General features: G+C 36.9%; 1 protein-coding gene across 1 annotated transcript in view; it reads left to right on the top strand.

Annotated features, from left to right (window-relative positions):
- The window catches only part of LOC132097319 (NACHT, LRR and PYD domains-containing protein 12-like), a 116,165-nt gene that overhangs the window by 9,609 nt on the left and 86,796 nt on the right, over window positions 1-19,760 (top strand). Inside the window, exons 6-11 of the mRNA XM_059502942.1 lie at window positions 10,829-11,002; window positions 13,365-13,535; window positions 16,142-16,318; window positions 16,716-16,892; window positions 17,912-18,088; window positions 18,653-18,829. Of these exons, the coding sequence (XP_059358925.1) occupies window positions 10,829-11,002; window positions 13,365-13,535; window positions 16,142-16,318; window positions 16,716-16,892; window positions 17,912-18,088; window positions 18,653-18,829 (1,053 nt within the window). The remainder of the gene's footprint in view (window positions 1-10,828; window positions 11,003-13,364; window positions 13,536-16,141; window positions 16,319-16,715; window positions 16,893-17,911; window positions 18,089-18,652; window positions 18,830-19,760) is intronic.

The following is a 19,760-nucleotide window of genomic DNA, read 5'->3' as shown; positions in this document are numbered from 1 at the left end:
TGTTTTCTCTTTATGCAGTCTGAAGAACAACTGTATCACAGAAGGAGGTTGTCATGTTCTGGTTGCAGCTCTAAATTCAAACCCTTCAAATCTGACAGAGCTGGATCTGAGTGAGAATAAACTAGGAAACCCAGGAATGAAGATCATCTTGACTCTGTTTGAAAATGTACAGTGTAGACTGGAAAAGCTGAAGTAAGTATTTTAAAAGTGTATCCCATTAATTACCCAGACTCAAGTGACCCACCACAGTTAAAGGCACAATATATAATTTTTCTGCTTTAAAAATAGCAGATATCACTATATCTATGTTATATATATTTTTTTGTTGTGTACTTGCATTATCCCGACAGTTTCCACGAACTTTAAAATCCGGAGAAAATTATAGTTTAATTAGAAGACACGGCACGTTTCTTTATTTCCGTTTTGTCGCCCGTCTATGGCGTCATATAAACTTTGACCCCTCTAGTTTATCTAACTTCCTGCGGAACCGCCAAATACAAAGGTGAACAGAAGCAAAGACGAGACGAAGAAGAAAAAGTAGTAGCTAGCCTTGGTCGAGACTATTATATTTTATATTTATATTGTTTATATTCGTATTTATACCTCAATCAATAACTTAGTTATGGATCATGATTATGCTTTGCCTGCACGTTCTGTGAAGCGCAAACGTACGGGTGAAATAAATGACCTGAGAAGGTTTTGGGACGAAGAAGAAACGAGACACGGGTAAATATTGGAGTTGCATTTCCAAGATAGAGAGAGCTTTGTGACAAGCTGAAACTACAGAGAGATGCTTGCATTCTAATAAACAGGTATGCATCCATTCAGCTAACTATATCTATCCGTATATTTTGTGAAACGATGATGTCTTGTGTAAAACGCAGACGGACTAGCTTTCATGTAGAGTATAATGTAAATCTACATGTGTTCTATATCTAGCTGGATAAAGTAGCTTCAAATGCAGTTCACTATCTTGTTCGATATCATAGTATAAACGTAGCCTAATTATTAACGAAAGGCAACAGTGTTTTTTTTAACATATATTACTACTAGCTAGATGGAATATTGATTTGATAGGGGTCTGATAATTCATATATCTCTCTGTTCGAAAATACGTGATTGTCAAAATACTAAGGCCGGTGACACACTGGCTGCGTGGCGTCTCTGCTGCGTGCCAGAAGCGTGGCGCGCTGCTGCTGCTGTAGGTGACATAGAGGGAGACCGCCGACAGACCAGGCTCTTGTCTTCATGACAACAATATCTATACTTCATGTTGAACATAAATATAAAGCCTACTGATAAAGGACACCGTCAACAGTATTGACGGCAAAATAGACTTATGTTTGACAGGTGCAATATTTGAAAATCGATAATTATTTATTTATTTTTTAAATTACATTTGTATCTGAATTTGTCAACCTATAGACTTTCAAACAAAAAAATGTCATGAATTAATATGTATTTGTGTACAAAATTACATATAAACATATTTTCCTATTATATTTTGCCTGGAAACGCTTCCAACACGCGCGCGTCGCGTGAAAAATAGGCGTCGGTTCTATTTTTAGCATGCACACGTTTTCCGCGCGGCTCACGCAGGCAGTCTGCAAACTCTAACCTATTAACATGGGAGCCGAATTAAAAACTGACACGCCACACAGCTGAGATGCTTGCGCCACGCATCCAGTGTGTCGCCGGCCTCAGTTAAAATGAGTGACGCCTGGTTCACACCGGACGCCGAAGCGGCGCGGAACGGAAAATCACGCGCGGTCCGGCGCCTGCCTGTTCACACCAGACGCGTATTCTCCGCGGCGGTCGACAAGCGCTTCTGCTTAGTTGTTGTTTATTCAGAGCACATGGGTAAGTAAATAACTCCCACCCCTCCCACCCGCACTGTAGTCCGCCCACTCCCGTTGCTCTGTGTGTGCATGTGCGTGTGTGTTGTGTTTTTTTTTTCTAGTCTGTTTAGATACACAAATATGATCGCATTTGTCACTCGCGGTATTTTAATTTGAAAATTGCTTATATTTTGACAATTGACTGGATTGTCTCGTGTTTCTTGGTGTGACTTCCTGTGGGAATTGACGCGGATCGCTCACGGCTCGCGCAAAAAATAGACCAGACGCCGAAACTGGCGCTTCACGGCGCGGGCCGGCCACGTCTGGTGTGAACGACATCATAGGTTAACATGGGCGCCGAAAGGAAGCGGCCTCCGGTGTGAACCAGGCCTGAGGAATGTGGGGAGCGACAGAGCGCGTGTTACAATGAACAACAACTCCCATGAGCCTACGCTCTTTCCCGACGTCATCAAAGTACGTCTCATGTTATTGTTTTGATTGAGTGACCCTTGGTGGCCAAAAATTCCATACTGCACGTTTAAATAAATGTGAAATTATTTTAAACTTCTCAGTAGGACTGCACAATTAATCAAAATAAACTTGAAATTGTGATATGGGTCAGTGGCTATTAATTACAACACAACTCACATAGTTTCCCATTAAATTACATTAGCAGTCATTTGGGAAAAATGTTAGTGTGTACTGATTTCACTCTCAGCCGGAAGATTGACTGCTTCGTTTTTCCATCATCTTCATACAAGCTAAACTGATGCCTCTTTGTTCATTCTTTAAGTGAACTTTTGCCAGTGCACTAGTGATCAGATTCACTGTTGAAGCTTGAACATCAGAATAGAGTACAGAGGACACATTCGGTCTGTAACGTCTGTGAGATGTCCGAGTCACAGCGCTTGTTTCTGGAGCTGCTGGAGACAAGGCCTTGATTTATACATTTATAAAATATTGACAGATTGATTATTTAAAAAAAAAAAAAAATTTCAAGAGTGGTGTTCATCAAGAAGTCTCAACATGAAGGCCATACTTGTCTAGTATTCTTCTTACACACTGCATTAAAATGGTTTTCCTCCTTTCATCAGGTCATCTTGCAAGTCTTTGGTTGTACATTGCAGGATTTTCTCAGTTGCTCTGATTAAACATTTTATGATATTGTGCTTTTTCTTCAACACTTTCAGAGGTTTTCTGGTACAACACGCTAAGGATTAAGGCTGAGGACTGTATCTCTAGGAACTTTTAATGTCTTGGAAATCTTCATATAGCCTTAGACTTTCTAATTATTTATTCTCTGTAGCATTTGTGAGATCTCTGTTAACTTTGCAATTTTTGCTACTCAACTTCAGCTCAAGCGTGAGCTAACTTTGGGTTTCTAAAGGCTTAATTTTGCTTTGAGACTATTTTGTTCCCCACCATGCAAATATGTGATAAATTGTGATGAAACTTTTGTCATTAATCACTTACCCCCATGTCGTTCCAAACCCGTAAAAGCTTCGTTCATCTTTGGAACACAATTGAAAATATTTTGAATGAAATCCGGGACTCTTGTGACTGTCCCAAAGAGTGCCAAGTAAAACCGCAATGTTGAATAGGGGTTGAATAATTATGATAAAGCTCTGTTAGTAAAATCTTATAACTCAAAAATATTGCATTATATATTGACTCACTTTAAGTATGACAGTGAACTGTTATAGATGGGATTTTCATTTGATCCTGGGTCTTCAGAAAAGCTTGTATTTGTAAAGTGCTACAATCTCTGAGGGGTTGAGTAATTTTGATTGCAGCTGTAGGTTATAATTGTGGAAAATTAAAACTGCAAAAATTAGAAATTGCATTTGTTGTAGTTTGCGTTCACCAATATATAACTTTACCCAGCTTTACTGTGAAAAGATTCCACTCAGGTCAAATTCCTGTAGTGCATCTTTTTATTTTCTTCACTCTAGGACATTTACTTGTGTGACAATCTGTGTTATAAGGAAGAATACCATCTTAATAACATATGCATGCAATTTATTTATGAAGAATATTTAATTAAAACAGTTTGTATGTCCATCCCTTTCACAGTGTTTCAGAATCAGATGTTATTTATTTCTGAAATGAAGTAACACCGTAAACTCAACACACTGATGTACGTTTTTTTCCCACATTGTTTCAAGGACACTTTTTAATTCTTGCTTTATGTGTCTTGTATAAGAGATTGTTGACTGAAAAACCATATGTGACTTTTTTTATATGACTATCATCATCATCACCAGTATATGTCATCTGTCAGCTAAAACATACTAGTAAATATTCAGATTAAAACTGAAGTGTTTTCTCTTTATGCAGTCTGAAGAACAACTGTATCACAGAAGGAGGTTGTCATGTTCTGGCTGCAGCTCTAAATTCAAACCCTTCAAATCTGACAGAGCTGGATCTGAGTGAGAATAAACTAGGAAACCCAGGAATGAAGATCATCTTGACTCTGTTTGAAAATGTACAGTGTAGACTGGAAAAGCTGAAGTAAGTATTTTAAGTTTATCCCATTATTTACCCAGACTCTAGTGACCCACCACAGTTTCATAGATTTGAAAATATTTTACACTTATCAGGACTGCACAATTAATCTAAATATGCTTGAAATTGTGATACGAGTTATTGTGGTCACAAAAGGCTGCATTTTAATTAAAAACACATGCTTAAGAGCGAAGTGCATTTACATGTGAGCAGATCATGAGTTAGTTTTAATAAATCTGGTTCTTCAACCAGTTACCTCCAACATTAAGCATCAGCACACTGAAGAAGCACCATGACTTTAACTTTCATATCTATTGTTTTCTGTGTGCGTTCAAACACTGGTGGCATCACTCAAAATCTGTCAGTGGCTATTAACTACAACACAACTCGCAAAGTTTCCCATTAAAAAATGTACTGGGGGTAGTCATGGCCTAATGGTTAGAGAGTTGGACTTGTAACCCAAAAGTTGCGGGTTCGAGTCTCAGATCTGGCAGGAATTGTCTGTAGGGTGAGTGAATAACCAGCGCTCTCTTTCACCCTCAAAACCATGACTGAGATGAGACACTTGAACAAGATCTGAACCCCCAACTGCTCCCTGGGCACCGCTGCATATGCTGCCCAATCCCTGGTTGTCCCCTCTAAAAATATGATTAAACAGCATGATGTGTATTGTAAATAACAGTTTTCTGCTTTAACCTTGTAAGTAGTAAAACAATGCAAACTGGGCAAAAATGTGTTATAAGTTTATAAATGTTTTGAGTCCCCCCCCCCCCCACCTTTGCCTCACAGTGCTTTGATCCAAATGCCTGCTTTCCTCTTTTAAATCACCTCAGTGTTGCCCAGTTTGTGATTTTCATGAGGAACTGGGCTACCTATCACTCTTTCTCTGTGTTGAAGCGACCCCAATAACATGTTATGAATGTAAATTTTACCGGAGAAGCCCCACAGCAAAATGTGTATTTTACCCCCAGAATGAAATTTTTACTGGAGAACCCCCCTTGAAACCTAATTGTGCTAGTATTGAGTAGCAATTGGGTGGGTTTTGTTGCAAAAACCCAGCAATCCTGCATCACCTACACACACACACACACACACACACACACACACACACACACCCACACCAGTGAGAGAGAATAAAGTCAACAGTTGTGGAAATTGACTGTCAAGGCTATTTTATTCACTTAAACAGCATATGAAGTAATTAATTTCTCTTTAATACAGATGATGCCAATGTATTTTTCGATTAGTTTGCTATAGGGTTGACCCCAAACAGGTAGGGTTCAAGTGATTTTCAAAACATTTCAGCCAGTGTATATATATCCTGGATATATTATTTACCTGATATAAGATGCATGTGGTTTTGATTCAAGCACTTCATTGTAGCCTAGTACTATGGTGATATCTCTTCAGCACACAGCGCGAGCAGGTCAAACTACAATGCAGATTATTAATAACTATGACTGGACTGTCACACCCATACCATTATAATGAGAACACCATTATACTAAAACGCTGTGAATTTTTAGAGTTTAGCTGCTGTGTTTCTGCACATTGTTGCGTGAAGAACGCGTCCACAAAAAGAGTTCATCAAGAGCCGCGCAGACACGTTCATTTGCATCCGGGCTCTTTTTGCAGATAGCCTATAAGTCCTAATATTAACGTTATGTTGTATAAGTAACGAAGCGTATTCTACATGAAATTATGAGTTTAATCCCATTGATTAAAAACTTGCTATCAAATACTCACTCTACTGGTCATCTTCAGCACACAGCTCTAAACAGAAATGCAGAACATTAGGGTTTCACTGACGTTTAGTGTTAACTATCTTTTGATCAAAACATAAAAACATTATTTACCCCATTTGTATCTGTGAGGCATCTGTTACACATTTTCCCTGTGTGTTAACATCAGTAATTATGGCTGTCGGATGTCTGACATGACTCATTGTATTTTGCCCCGCCCCCAAACATATGATTAGACTATTAGTCGAATGTCAGCAAGATTCAAAAATTCAGATTCGACTATGAAAATCCTTAGTCGGGGACACCCCTAGTCTGCTATGTTAGCAATAATAATGTTAATTGCTTGATGGATGGTAATGTCTACAACGGACACCGGACAGCTTGAAGTTGTCTAATGTTGCACGGTCTCCCTGATAACACTAATAGTAGTAAGGCTGTGTATACTTGTTCTTAACGGGTAAACGGAATAAGATAACAAATGTGTTGTTGTGTTTCTGGATGTCAGAATGGAAATAATATTTATAGAATAATGTATAATCTGGGCCGCATTAATGCAGGGGCTTACCTGGGCTTAAGCCCAGGGCCCTGGGCTGGGGGAGGGCCCCGATGATGCCGGAAAATATTGTAATCAGATTTTATAATTCGTTGGCTGTCCCTTTAAAATTACGCTTTATCGCTTTGCTTTGAATTAATTATGCAGTTTCAGTGGATGAAGGCAGGGCTCAACCCCGGTCGGGCCAGTGATTCAAATTTTTACTTGCCCCAACAAAATTTTCACTGGCCCCACAACAAAAAAATTAATAAAAGTAAAAGACAAGAAAATGGGCCTATAAAATAAGCATAGATATTGTTTTCATTGTCTTTGTTACATTTAACCTCAATAATATAATAGGTTAATGACAGCAAAAGCTACTAGATTAATTTATATTTTAAATATTATTAGACAAATAAACAGTAAGTAATAAAATAGTTACAAATAATCAAATTACGAGTAATAGCACAAATAAATACAACAGAAAAAAACAAATGAAATAAATGGTGCTTTTCAAGTTTTTCATGTAGGTTTAAATGAGAGATTTTCAGGTACAGAAGTTGTAATCTAATGTATAACTACAGAATAGATTAAACTTTATTAAAAATGTATCAGTCAAGAGCAGTTACAGATGCATAAAAATGTTTTTAATGTTGAAAATATAAAACGTTAAATACTGTGAAATTATAAAAAAAATGAAGACACTTTAAACCTGAAATTAAACCCGCTAGTAGGTGGCAGGGAATCACTGTTAATGAGCAAATCATTGAGATTCAACCGATTCATTCAAGCGGCTGATTCACTGAGGAAGTGTTGCTCAGAGACGCAAAACAATTCTGTGGACTTTGGAACCATTTTCGTTGGCGAAATACAGCGAAACAGACGATTTGGTGTCTAAAATGTAAGTCACTTGATATTAAGTTCTTGTTTATTAAACTGTACGCTGAATAAAATCATCACATTTGTAGTCATGCTAATATTTGGAGAAAACCAGCATTGTATGTGTAATATTGGTTAACATGGATATTAAATTATATTAATACGAAATATATACAGGGGCATATTTGAATTCTGAGGCATTAAGACTAAAGCACATGCACAAATCTAACCTAATAGACTACGTCATGTAGTGCATGCGTGCACAGAATGGGTGTGTTTTTGCATACTCGATAATATCAGATCGTTAAATCAACAATTACGATATCATAGACTACATATAACGCACACCCTACAGCACTGGCCCGATCGGGCAAGTGACCGTTCCGTTTACTGTCCCGAGCGTCATTCACACTAGCCTCGGGCAATCGGGCAGTCCTTATTGTCGAGCCCTGGAAGGGCCCCTCAAGAGGTAAAGCCCAGGGGCCCCTTAGAGTCTTAATGCGGCCCTGTGTATAATAATAATGTAATAATCAAAGATGTCATTTGAAGCTAAATGCAGACGTTTAAATGGACTTACTATGGATGAAACCTGCTGTAATTACCCTACTTTTAAAGCATAAGTTGCATTTTTAACAATAGGTCTATATAATATTCACACAGGGGACATTGTATTAGACTTACAGTTAAAGAATGAAATACTATTTAAACCAATAACACTTTACATTACATTTAGCCTACCTATTTTATCTCACAGTTCTTCTTGTAAATCCAAGTTTATGTCTCCTGAGTTCAGACTTTATAGCTTGGTTTACCTAAACAACTGTGAGTTTGGTAATTCTGAGAAAGAAAAAAAAAAGCCAGGGGCCTCATGTATAAAACTTTCTTTAGATTTCATCCTAAAAATGTACTTACGCACAAAAGCTAGATTTGGCATACACACAAAAGTTTTCAGATTTATAAAACCATGCGTATGAACATGTTTAACACCGTCAAAGGTACAAGAATTTATAGGAAAATATGACATGCTTACTAAAGGTGCTATTTGTATAGTACTTTACATTGCTAAAAATCATTCACTGTCTTGGTCTTGTTTTCAAATAAATGTATCAAAATTAATGTAAAAACAAAATTGTATAAAATACTTCTCAGAAAATCTTTTTAGAATAGAGTGGATCTCTTTTCCACTGGCCAAAGCAGTCTATTGTTTTAAACAAATCAAACGTTTTAGGGTATTTAAAATTTTTATAGTAGAATCAGAAATACGGTGTGTATAAATAAGTGTACCTAATTCTCTGACGTGGCATTACTGACAAAATATAGAAGAAAAAAAACTTGCATATCTTATCATTGGCTTCAGATTCTGTCCTTCAGTCACAATGCTATTTTCATAATGTTCTGAAGATCACTGAAGAAGTCAGCCTTCATGTTCTGATGACACATCCGGTGTGTAACGTCTGTGAGATGTCTGAGTCACAGTGCTTGTCTCTGGAGCTCCCGGAGACAAGACCTTGATTTGGCTTTTTTTAAAGGATAACAGTGAGTTCAGTACACAGATGTTTGGGAGGAAACAGCTGATCACTTTATCAACTGACAGCCTCTCTGTTAATCTTTAACATGTTTACCACTAAACATTCATTTTGGACTGAGCTATATTTGGAAATAAAAACTAAATAAATGCTGTTTTATAAGAAAGTAATTAGGGCCCGAGCACCGAGGTGCGAGGACCCTCTTGTTAAGAATTGTTTTTATTCGGTTTATTTGTATCTCCAAACAAAAAGTCGTAAAACTGAACTGTTATTTTTCGGTCATAACGTGAATTAGGAAGGTTCACTAAATTGTACGCTCCTGTAATTTCCATATTTTTTGGCAGATGATGTTAACAGATTTCCTCAGATTTGTACAACAAAGTGTTTATACACCTGTTGTGAACTAAACACAAACATAAGTTCACTGTTCAGTTTTCCACTAAAATAAAAGCCTTACATTTTAATGTAAAGAAATTAGGACAGCATTGTAAGTATGGTTTAGGCTTAAGTGCTGTACTTTAAAATGCAAAATATTGTAAATCAAATTAAAATAATAATTTCACAGTGTGATTATCATGCAAATCTCATATTGGTGGATAAAAGTGACATGACATACACCCAAGTATGGTGACCCATACTCAGAATCCATGTTCTGCATTTAACCCATCCAAAGTGCGCACACACAAACAAACACACACACACACACACACACACACAAACACACACACTGTAAACCCGGAGCAGTGAGCATCATTTATGCTGCGGTGTCCGAGGAGCAGTTTGGGGTTCAGTGCCTTGCTCAAGACTCCTCGGTCATGGCATTGCCGGCTTGAGACTCAAACCCACAACCCTAGGGTTAGGAAACAAACCCTCTAACCACTAGGCCACGACTTCCCCACAAAGTATGTGTCAGAAATGGGATTAGTAGCTAAAATTAGTAGCTAAAGCAGCTATTTGTGTAATTGTATGTATATATCTTAATTAGTTGTGTCCTCTCTTCTACAGGTTAAACTGCATCAGTATTACAGATGAAGGTTGTGCTGCTCTGGCATCAGCGTTTAATTCAAACCTCAGAGAGCTGGATCTGAGCAGGAATCAAATAGGAGACTCTGGAGTGACAGAAATCTCCAGTCTGCTGAGAAATTCACAGACACTACAGATACTCAGGTCTGAATTTGGTTAATCTAAACATGAATCAATGTAAAGCTCCAGCTGATCTGTAAACTGATCCTGTGTCACAAGGAATGGGTCAGTAATGTGAAATTTTTGTGTTGGTGTAGATGCATTTATAAAATATTGACAAACAGATTGATTTTTGGAGATGATGAGAAATGTTAATATCCTAATGGTGTAATAAATGTTTTTAATGTGATTTATTTATTTAGTCTTTCTGAAGACTTTCAGATTGCAGTATCACTGAAGAAGGTTATAATAAAGTTACATAATTTTGTTATTATAAAATCTTATGACTCAAATGTTACATTATATTGACAATATCTCTTTTTTTAATATGCATCAGCATTTTTTATTTTATCCTGGATCTTCAGAAAAGCTTGTATTTGTAAAGTACTGCAGTCTCTGAGGGACTGAGTAATTTTTATTGCAACTGTAGGTCATAATTGTGGGAAATTAAAATGCAAGAATTGCAGATTACATTCACCAATATATAACTTTACCCAGCTTTACTGTGAAAAGAGTCAATTCAGGCAAAAATTTCTGTAGTGCATATTTTTATTTTCTTCATTCTAGAACATGTACTTGTGTGACATTATGTGTTATAATGAAGAATAACATCTTTTCTAATAGACTTTCAGACTGCAGTATCAGTGAAGAAGGTTATAAAGCTCTGTCTTCAGCTCTGAGATCAAACCCTTCACACCTGATAGAGCTGGATCTCACAGGAAATGATCCTGGAGAATCAGGAGTGAAGCTGCTCAGTGATTTACTACAGGATCCAAACTGTCAACTCAACACACTGAGGTGAGACCTGATGAAATAATGCTGAATAAATTATATACATTTGAGTTATTTATATTATATTTTTCTAATAATTTAACGGCCTCGAGTCAATTATTTAGCTTATACTGCGGTTGCCACACCTAAAGACATCAATCAGATGATAGATTTAAAGGGATTCATCTGGTTTTTGTACTTAAATCACTGTTGTGAGTAGGATTATTTCTTCCGCATCTCATCCAATGCCTCTTTTGCTGGATCCAAAACATGATTTTAAAGCTGGTAATGGAGGCTTGAGCCTTTGATAGCATTCTAATGCAGTTATTAATGAAGTTATTAAAAAGAGAGGGAGAAAGACAGAGACACACAGAGAGAGAGAGAGATAGAGAGGGAGAGAGAGAGAGAGAGAGAGAGAGAGAGAGCTTGTGTGAATTAGGCTTCCTCTGTGCTTCCCTCAACAGTGTTCTTCAGCAGTGTCTCTAAACAGCTGTTATTACCTCGCTAATGAGAAATGTCATGTGTGTTTACTTTCAGAAAATCATCTGTCATGTTGTTGTTTTTGTTAGTCCTGTAACTTCTGTTATAACAGCTTTACTATATGTGAAGTGATATGAACTGTAATGAGGTTAAGAGAGCTGCCTGGAACTACGTTCACCGTGCGTTTCCCAGAAAATAATGTTTGTCAGCCAATCAGATTCAAGCATTCAGTGGCCCTGTAGTATAAATTATATTATATTATTACACTTATTCAGCCAGGTACACAATTTGTTGTTGAAAATTATCAAACATGAAAGATGAGATGCTGCAGCTGCTGTTGTTTTGATGATAAATGTCAGCACAGTTTAGTTGTGTTAAAAGTTACAGGTTAATCAGACATTTTGTGTCAGTAGATGTGCTGGTGTTTAGTAGTTTGGTGCCTCGATAGTTAAAATTTATGATTGTGGACATTTCTCATGAAACATATTCAGTGTGATTTATTATCCTGATTGTTTAGATGTTACTGAATGCACAGTACATTAATTTCCATCAAGCTCAGATTCACAACACTGTAGAGCTACTACAGCAGATCTATCACAGACCACAAACATGTGATGTGTGTCAGCGCAGTTTGGCTGTCTAACATCGGAGAGAGAGAGAGAGAGAGAGAGAGAGAGATTGCTTTTTTTTTTGGCTCACACTTTTCTTTTCCTAATTTTACAAGTGGCAAGTTACAAAAAAACAAGCAGTGTCTGATCACAGCCGGGTGTTCCCCGAGTCTGATGATCGCACGGGCATTACACACAATGTTAAACAGACCCGGGACCCGAGGTAATAGATTCGGACCCGACCTGGACCCGGCTGATCATTTAAAATATAGACCCGAACCCGTTCGGGTCGACGGGTCTCGGGTACACTGTGAAGACCTCTAGTCTGAAATAGATGTTGCTCAATCAGGACATTAAAATTATACACACCATAATTTATTCAGAGAATAACTGAATACAGACAGTACATACATGAAATTAAGCTATAATATATATAAAATATAAATTAAGCTTTTCATTTTAGTAAAGAACAATATTTACAGAAGCTATTGTATTATTCATTGTATATTCAAATCAATTTCTGATACTAATAAGTTCATATTTAATAATTCCTGAATAATTACGTAAATAAAGAAATGGGCTATATTTTGTGTTGGATCAAGTTACCTGTGTCATCAGTGCTGAGCACTGATTTTAGGTCAGCGGTTTGCATGTGACTCAATGGTGCTCTCTGCTGGTAGGGAATAGTAAGACGGCTGATCAAACACTTCTGAGGCTTCACTGCCTTTTGGCAGTATAGAATGTGATGAGTGATCCAGTCAAATATAGATCAGTGTTGTAGATCTACTACAGTAGATATATTACAGGCCACAAACATGTGATGTGTGTCAGGAGAGGATCAGTGATACACACACACACACACACACACACCTGTCTGACCCCTGCAGAATTACATCAGATAAATAAAACTATCCAGAGATGGTCTGAACCCATGGCACCTAATAACAAAAGAGATGTAACAAAAAAAACTCTTGGCCACTAGGGGCCGCCATAATTAGTACATGCCATTACTTAAAGCAAATAAAACTTCATGCACATTTAACACAGTGTTTGGTGAATTCTGCTTGATAATAATAGGAAGAGCCGGCATCAAAAGATCAACTAAATATGTCTCTATGAATGCTTAGCTGTCACAAGCTAGTTATCTCTTTGCTAACTTTCCTCATCTCCTGCTTAAAAGCCAGAACGATCTTCAGATTTTTGAGAATCATGATCTAGTGAGCTTCTGCCCCTGAGTTTATTTTAAGTTTACTTGTATCTTGCACATTGAATTGATTCCAGCTTCATCTTCTCTTCTGCAGGTTCTTGGGTCCTGCTGCAGATGAAGGCTGTCAGTATGTGACTGGAATTGTGGGTAAAAACCCGTTACTCCTGAGAGAGCTGAATCTGAGTGGACGTAAACTAGGAGACACAGGAGTGAATCAGATCTCTGCTCTACTGCAGGATAAACACTGTACACTCAACACACTGAAGTGAGTATCTTACATCATTTCACATGTTACATGACTAGTAATGTTATAGTCGTCTGTTTTAATTCTCATTTGAGTCTGACCTCACGTTATAAAGCTTGGAAGAGCCAGGACATTTTTAATATAACTCTGATTATATTTGTCTGAAAGAAGAAATTCATATACATGTAGGATGTCTTGAGGGTGAGTAAATCATGGAGTAATTTTCATTTTTGTGTGAACTATCCCTTTAAGTGCACAGGGGTTGGAGAAAATAATGTGAACACATTAGAAATATCCAGTATTTTATTAATGTGTTTACCATCGTTTGCCTTTAATACAGCTTAGAATAGATTCATACAACTTTTGAATAGACTTTCAATTAAATTCTGTCTCTAACTTCTGCTGTGACTGCTGAATGTGTTCATGTTTACTGACTACAAACTGAGGATTGAAGACTAATTAAAAAAAATTATATGTGTGTATGTGTATGCATGTTTCTATATTTAAATGTAATTTCATAAAGGCAGTCTGGTTTCCACTGTCACTTCTGGGTCTTCCTCTGGGACAACGGCCAGGGTTTTTTGGCCGACTGGGTCTCTGAGTTTAGGTTAGAGGAGGTTATGAATGAAGCTGGAGTTTCTCTGCGTCTGGAGAGCATCAGTGCCGAGGATCATTTCATAAAGTTAAAGACATTAATAATAACAGCTCAGAAGTCACTTTCAGACAGCAGCGAGTGTTTGAAATAACTTCTGTTTGAGATCTGATGTGGATTATGATCACCGTACAAGGCAGAAATATTTATAAGAGATAAAGACTATACACACTAGCCATTAACATTACCATAGTAAACATGGTAAGACCGCTTGAAGAAATCAGAGTCAGCTTCTCATTCAGACGATCACAATAGTGTATTATTTAGTGTAGTGTATAGTAACATGTTTTATCGGTCCTAACTCATCTACGCTCCATGTAAATCTTTAACAAAGCATGCAAACAAACGTCTGCTTTTATCATGTTTGTTTTGTGATCGCGCTGGTTCCAGTGACTTATCTATTATTAGTTTTCTGATAACTTCTTTGTCGGTGAAATGGAGTTGTGTGCCGTTGTTCCAGAGAGGCGTGTAAAGGGTGTTTTAATGAAGCGCTGAGGAGTTTCTGACCCGACGGTGGAAACACAGAGTGATTCTGGGCTCAGTGCTACAGGTCTGAATTATTATGAGACACTGACACGTCATCGAAGTATTAGTCCTTTACCACGTCACAAACTCATCAACACTGATTTTAGTAGATTTTAAACCTGGAAGACAAAAATATTGCACAAATCTCAAAATGAACTAGAATTGTTCAACAATTAAAATGAATGAATGCTAACATTGTCTTCTATGATGTGCAACACAAACACCTCTCATACAATCTCAGAAAAAGTAGTCTGGGGTTTCATGACCCTTTAAAAACTAACTTCTCATTACCATCACTGACTGTTACCTTGTTTATATATGTCAGAGGTCGCACGCCTCTGGAGCAACTAGGGGTTAAGTGTCTTGCTCAGGGACACATTGGTGTCTCACAGTGGATTCAAACCCGGGTCTCTCACACCAAAGGCATGTGTCTTATCCACTGCGCCTTCACCATATGTATTTGTAGATTTTTATATGTTCATATATTTTTGTATAGTTCATCTGTCTATATTCTTTACTAAACATGTTTGTGTAAGAAAGACTTGTAAAGTAAGTTGTTGTGTGATCGAACTTTTGAAAGTTCTGCTAATACAGCAGGTCAAAAACACAACCCAATATCCAATCATTTCAGTTAATAATAGCAAAAATACACAAACATTTCTCTTTTATCCAGTGAGACAGAACTGTTTTCATTGTGTTTATTAATGGGACACAACAGAATAGTTCTGTGCTGCTGTATCAGAACATATTCATAGTGTTTATTGATGCTTCATATCATCTCTCTGTCATCAAACACCAGATTAATGAATGTGTAACACAACTGAACAGAACCGGTCCAGACTGGGCTTTATTCTGTGCAGGCATTGTGTAATTATTTATTTACACACACACACACACACACACACACAGTGAACACACACACACACACACTCACACACACACACTCACACTCACACACACTCACACACACACACACACACTCACACTCACACACACACACACACACCCCTGCGGCGCTGAGGAATATTTGGGGTTCAGTTCTTGCTCGAGGGTCTCATCTCAGTCAATCACCGGAGATCACAGTAATCAGTTCATTAATGGACCAAATTATTATTTTTTTTATTCACTCAGACATGTACAGTAAAGAATGACAATAGCAAAAAAAAGTTACAAATGTCTTTAGGTAAATTGTAATTCAGAAACAGAATTTTCTTGATTTCTCACATTTAAACTCAATTTTCACATTTAATGTTATTTTAAGTAGTTCTGTAGTTCATCCTGTGTCTACTTTGTTCATCTTTTGTCTTCTGTTTTTCTTTATGGTCACATAATGAGATTTTTGGCAATGTTTTATTAATTATTGCACTGTATGGTGTTTACTCATGATTAATTTAATTCACAGATGAACATAACGTGTCTGATTCATTGTGTTTTCTCTTTCTGTCTTCAGTCTGCGTTATTGCAGTATTACAGAGAAACAGTGTCTCGTCCTGACTTCAGCTCTGAAATCAAACCCATCACACCTGAGAGAACTGAACCTGAGCTGGAATAAACTACTAGGAGACTCTGGAGTGAAACACCTCAGTGATCTACTGATGAACACACAATTCAAGCTGGAGAAACTAGAGTTAGTATCATTATACTCTACAGCAGTTACAGTCAGATTGATTTATCAGGATACATAATTATTTCCAAAAATGAATGTACCCTTGTGATCTTTAATGAAAATAACTATCACTTTCTCTCATAAACACATCTCTTCTCTCATCTGATGATGTGAAGGAGGGAAAACCTGTCAGTCTCATGAGATCACAGCAATAGCAAACAATTATCAGCTTTTCATCTAAAATTAATTCCTGACCTGCAGTTTTGTTTTTGTTTTAGTTTATGGCTGTTTAATGATTTATTTACTTATATTTTTTTCAGGTTTTATTTATTGCAGTGTATGGTGTTAACACATGATGAATTACTCACACATGAACATAACGTGTCTGATTCATTGCGTTTTCTCTTTCTGTCTTCAGTCTGTGGAGATGCAGTATTACAGAGAAACAGTGTCTCATCCTGACTTCAGCTCTGAAATCAAACCCATCACACCTGAGAGAACTGAACCTGAGCGGGAATAAACTACTAGGAGACTCTGGAGTGAAACACCTCAGTGATCTACTGATGAACACACAATTCAAGCTGGAGAAACTAGTGTTAGTATCATTATACTCTACAGCAGTTACAGTCAGATTGATTTATCAGGATACATAATATATTTCCAAAAATGAATGTATCCTTGTGATCTTTAATGAAAATAACTATCACTTTCTCTCATAAACACATCTCTTTTCTCGTCTGATGATGTGAAGGAGGGAAAAGGTTTTTCCTGGGTCAAAATGGGTCTTCGGTGGTGGCTGGCCGACATGGTCATCCACACACAGCAAAGAGTACCCTAGATCCACAAGCCCAATATTGACAATAAATGTTACATTTAAAATAAATAAAAAAAAAAACAGTTTTTTTTATACTATTTATTCATAAAAAAACGATCACTGTCATCCTTTCTTGCCCTCTTCGCAAAAAAAGCTGGGATTTTTCCACGACTGGCTTTCATAGTTTAAAAAGATAAAATCCTTTTTTTGATAGACCTGATAATTATTTTAGTATAATCATATCAATGAAAAACGTAGCATTTAATGGTGTAATAGTGTATTTTTTTCCATATAAAATTAGCAGCTAGCTAGTAACAGCTAGCTTTGTGCTTTGATCTATTTTCATCTCACTCCAGTGTAACGTTAAACTAAATGATTTTATAGGTAATTTACTACACATTGTCATAGGCCTATACATACTGTGGATTATTAAGGCTAAATTTGACTAAACACTCTTGCTAAATGGGGTAAGCACACTTACTTTCTCATTTCAGATCTGTATGTTCTTTTAAGAAGTAATGATTCGGCTCAAATGAGTCATTAGGTCGCGAATCGGACTTTAGCCGACGTGTTGTGTGGGAATCCTGGCTGTTAGGACATCACGAAAGATTTGTCAACGCGCACAAAACACAGAACTGGATAGATTTTTTTAGAAGAGTGCGGAGGGGCGCTGTGCTCGTTCTCTCCGTCAGTAGCCTGCTTCACTCACAAAACCCAGTGTATGGTGTTAACACATGATGAATTACTCACACATGAACATAACGTGTCTGATTCATTGTGTTTTCTCTTTCTGTCTTCAGTCTGAGTAGATGCAGTATTACAGAGAAACAGTGTCTCATCCTGACTTCAGCTCTGAAATCAAACCCATCACACCTGAGAGAACTGAACCTGAGCTGGAATAAACTACTAGGAGACTCTGGAGTGAAACACCTCAGTGATCTACTGATGAACACACAATTCAAGCTGGAGAAACTAGAGTTAGTATCATTATACTCTACAGCAGTTACAGTCAGATTAAAGATTACTGTTTACTTTCAGGAAAAGAGAAAGATGTGACATGTGGCCAAATATAGTGTCCCATACTCTGAACATGTGCTCTGCATTTAACACACACACACACACACAAACACACACCGTGAACACACACACACACACACACACACACACAAACACACACCGTGAACACACACACACACACACACACACACACACACACACACACACACACACACACAGACATGAGTGACCATCGCAAAAAAAGTTTAAAATGTCTTTAGGTAAATTGTAATTCAGAAACAGTTTTCTTGATTTCTCGCATTTAAACTCAGTTTTCACGTTTAATATTATTTTTAAGTATTTCTGTAGTTGATCCGATATCTTAATCTACTTTAATCATTTTTCTTCTGTTTTTGTTTATGGTCACATAATGAGGTTTTTGGCAATGTTTTAATTATTACACTGTATGGTGTTAACACATGATGAATTACTCACACATGAACATAACGTGTCTGATTCATTGTGTTTTCTCTTTCTGTCTTCAGTCTGTGTGGATGCAGTATTACAGAGAAACAGTGTCTCATCCTGACTTCAGCTCTGAAATCAAACCCATCACACCTGAGAGAACTGGACCTGAGCTGGAATGAACTACTAGGAGACTCTGGAGTGAAACACCTCAGTGATCTACTGATGAACACACAATTCAAGCTGGAGAAACTAGAGTTAGTATCATTATACTCTACAGCAATTTATTATTTGCTGAAATAAAAACAAATGTTCCCTTTATCTAAATGATATATATAAAATTATATTCTTTTTATATAAAAACCTATTTAAAATATATATTTTTAATTAATACATTTTATACATTTACAAAATATCATAAATCCTTCAAAAAGACTACATAAATGTGGAGTAAAAACATTAATGAACTGAGTAAAATTACATAAAAAAATATAGAGCCCAAACAGCACGAGTGTCGTCCCCAAACGAACAGCACATAAGAGTTCAACAAAACACTTTATACTCAATATCTCATGATGAATGTGTTCACATTATATTTGTGAAAGATTCTTCATCTTAATGATGTGTTTGTAAGATGATCTCTCTTCCTCTGTTTGTCTCTTTCTAGTCTTTATTTCTGTGGCATTACAGATGTTTCTTCTTTAACTCAGTCTTTGACAAACACAAAAGCTCTGCAGTTTCTAAAACAGCTTGATCTGAGTTATAATAAGATTGGAGACTCAAAGCAGAAGCTCATTGATGTGCTACGAGACTCAAACTGTAAACTGAGGTGAGTAAACTTCACTTTGTGATATTAAAGAGATTCATTTACCTCTGATATGTGAACAAATATATACTTTCAGATATTAGTGAAAAGAGTTGATCAAATGATCATCAAGCTTTATTTCAAAGGGTTTGTGTCAGAATGAAATGTAAAGTTGATAAAAATGTTGAACACAAAGGAGGAAAGAGAAGAAAAGCAGACTGTCACAGCTTTCTACAGCAACAGCTGCTTTATTAATGAGATCAGTAATAGTGAATCATTAGAGTTTGAAATAGATTTGTTCAGATTGTAGGAAAACGCTGGTAAAATCAGAGCAGATTCAGCTTCAGCTCACAGTCGTCCAGCATCACATGATCAATGTCTCT

This window comes from Carassius carassius, chromosome 21 (genome assembly GCF_963082965.1).
Source record: "Carassius carassius chromosome 21, fCarCar2.1, whole genome shotgun sequence".
Classification (NCBI taxonomy): Eukaryota; Metazoa; Chordata; class Actinopteri; order Cypriniformes; family Cyprinidae; genus Carassius; species Carassius carassius.
The sequence above is the reverse complement of the archived record's forward strand: the minus strand, read 5'-3'. Positions and strand labels throughout refer to the sequence as shown.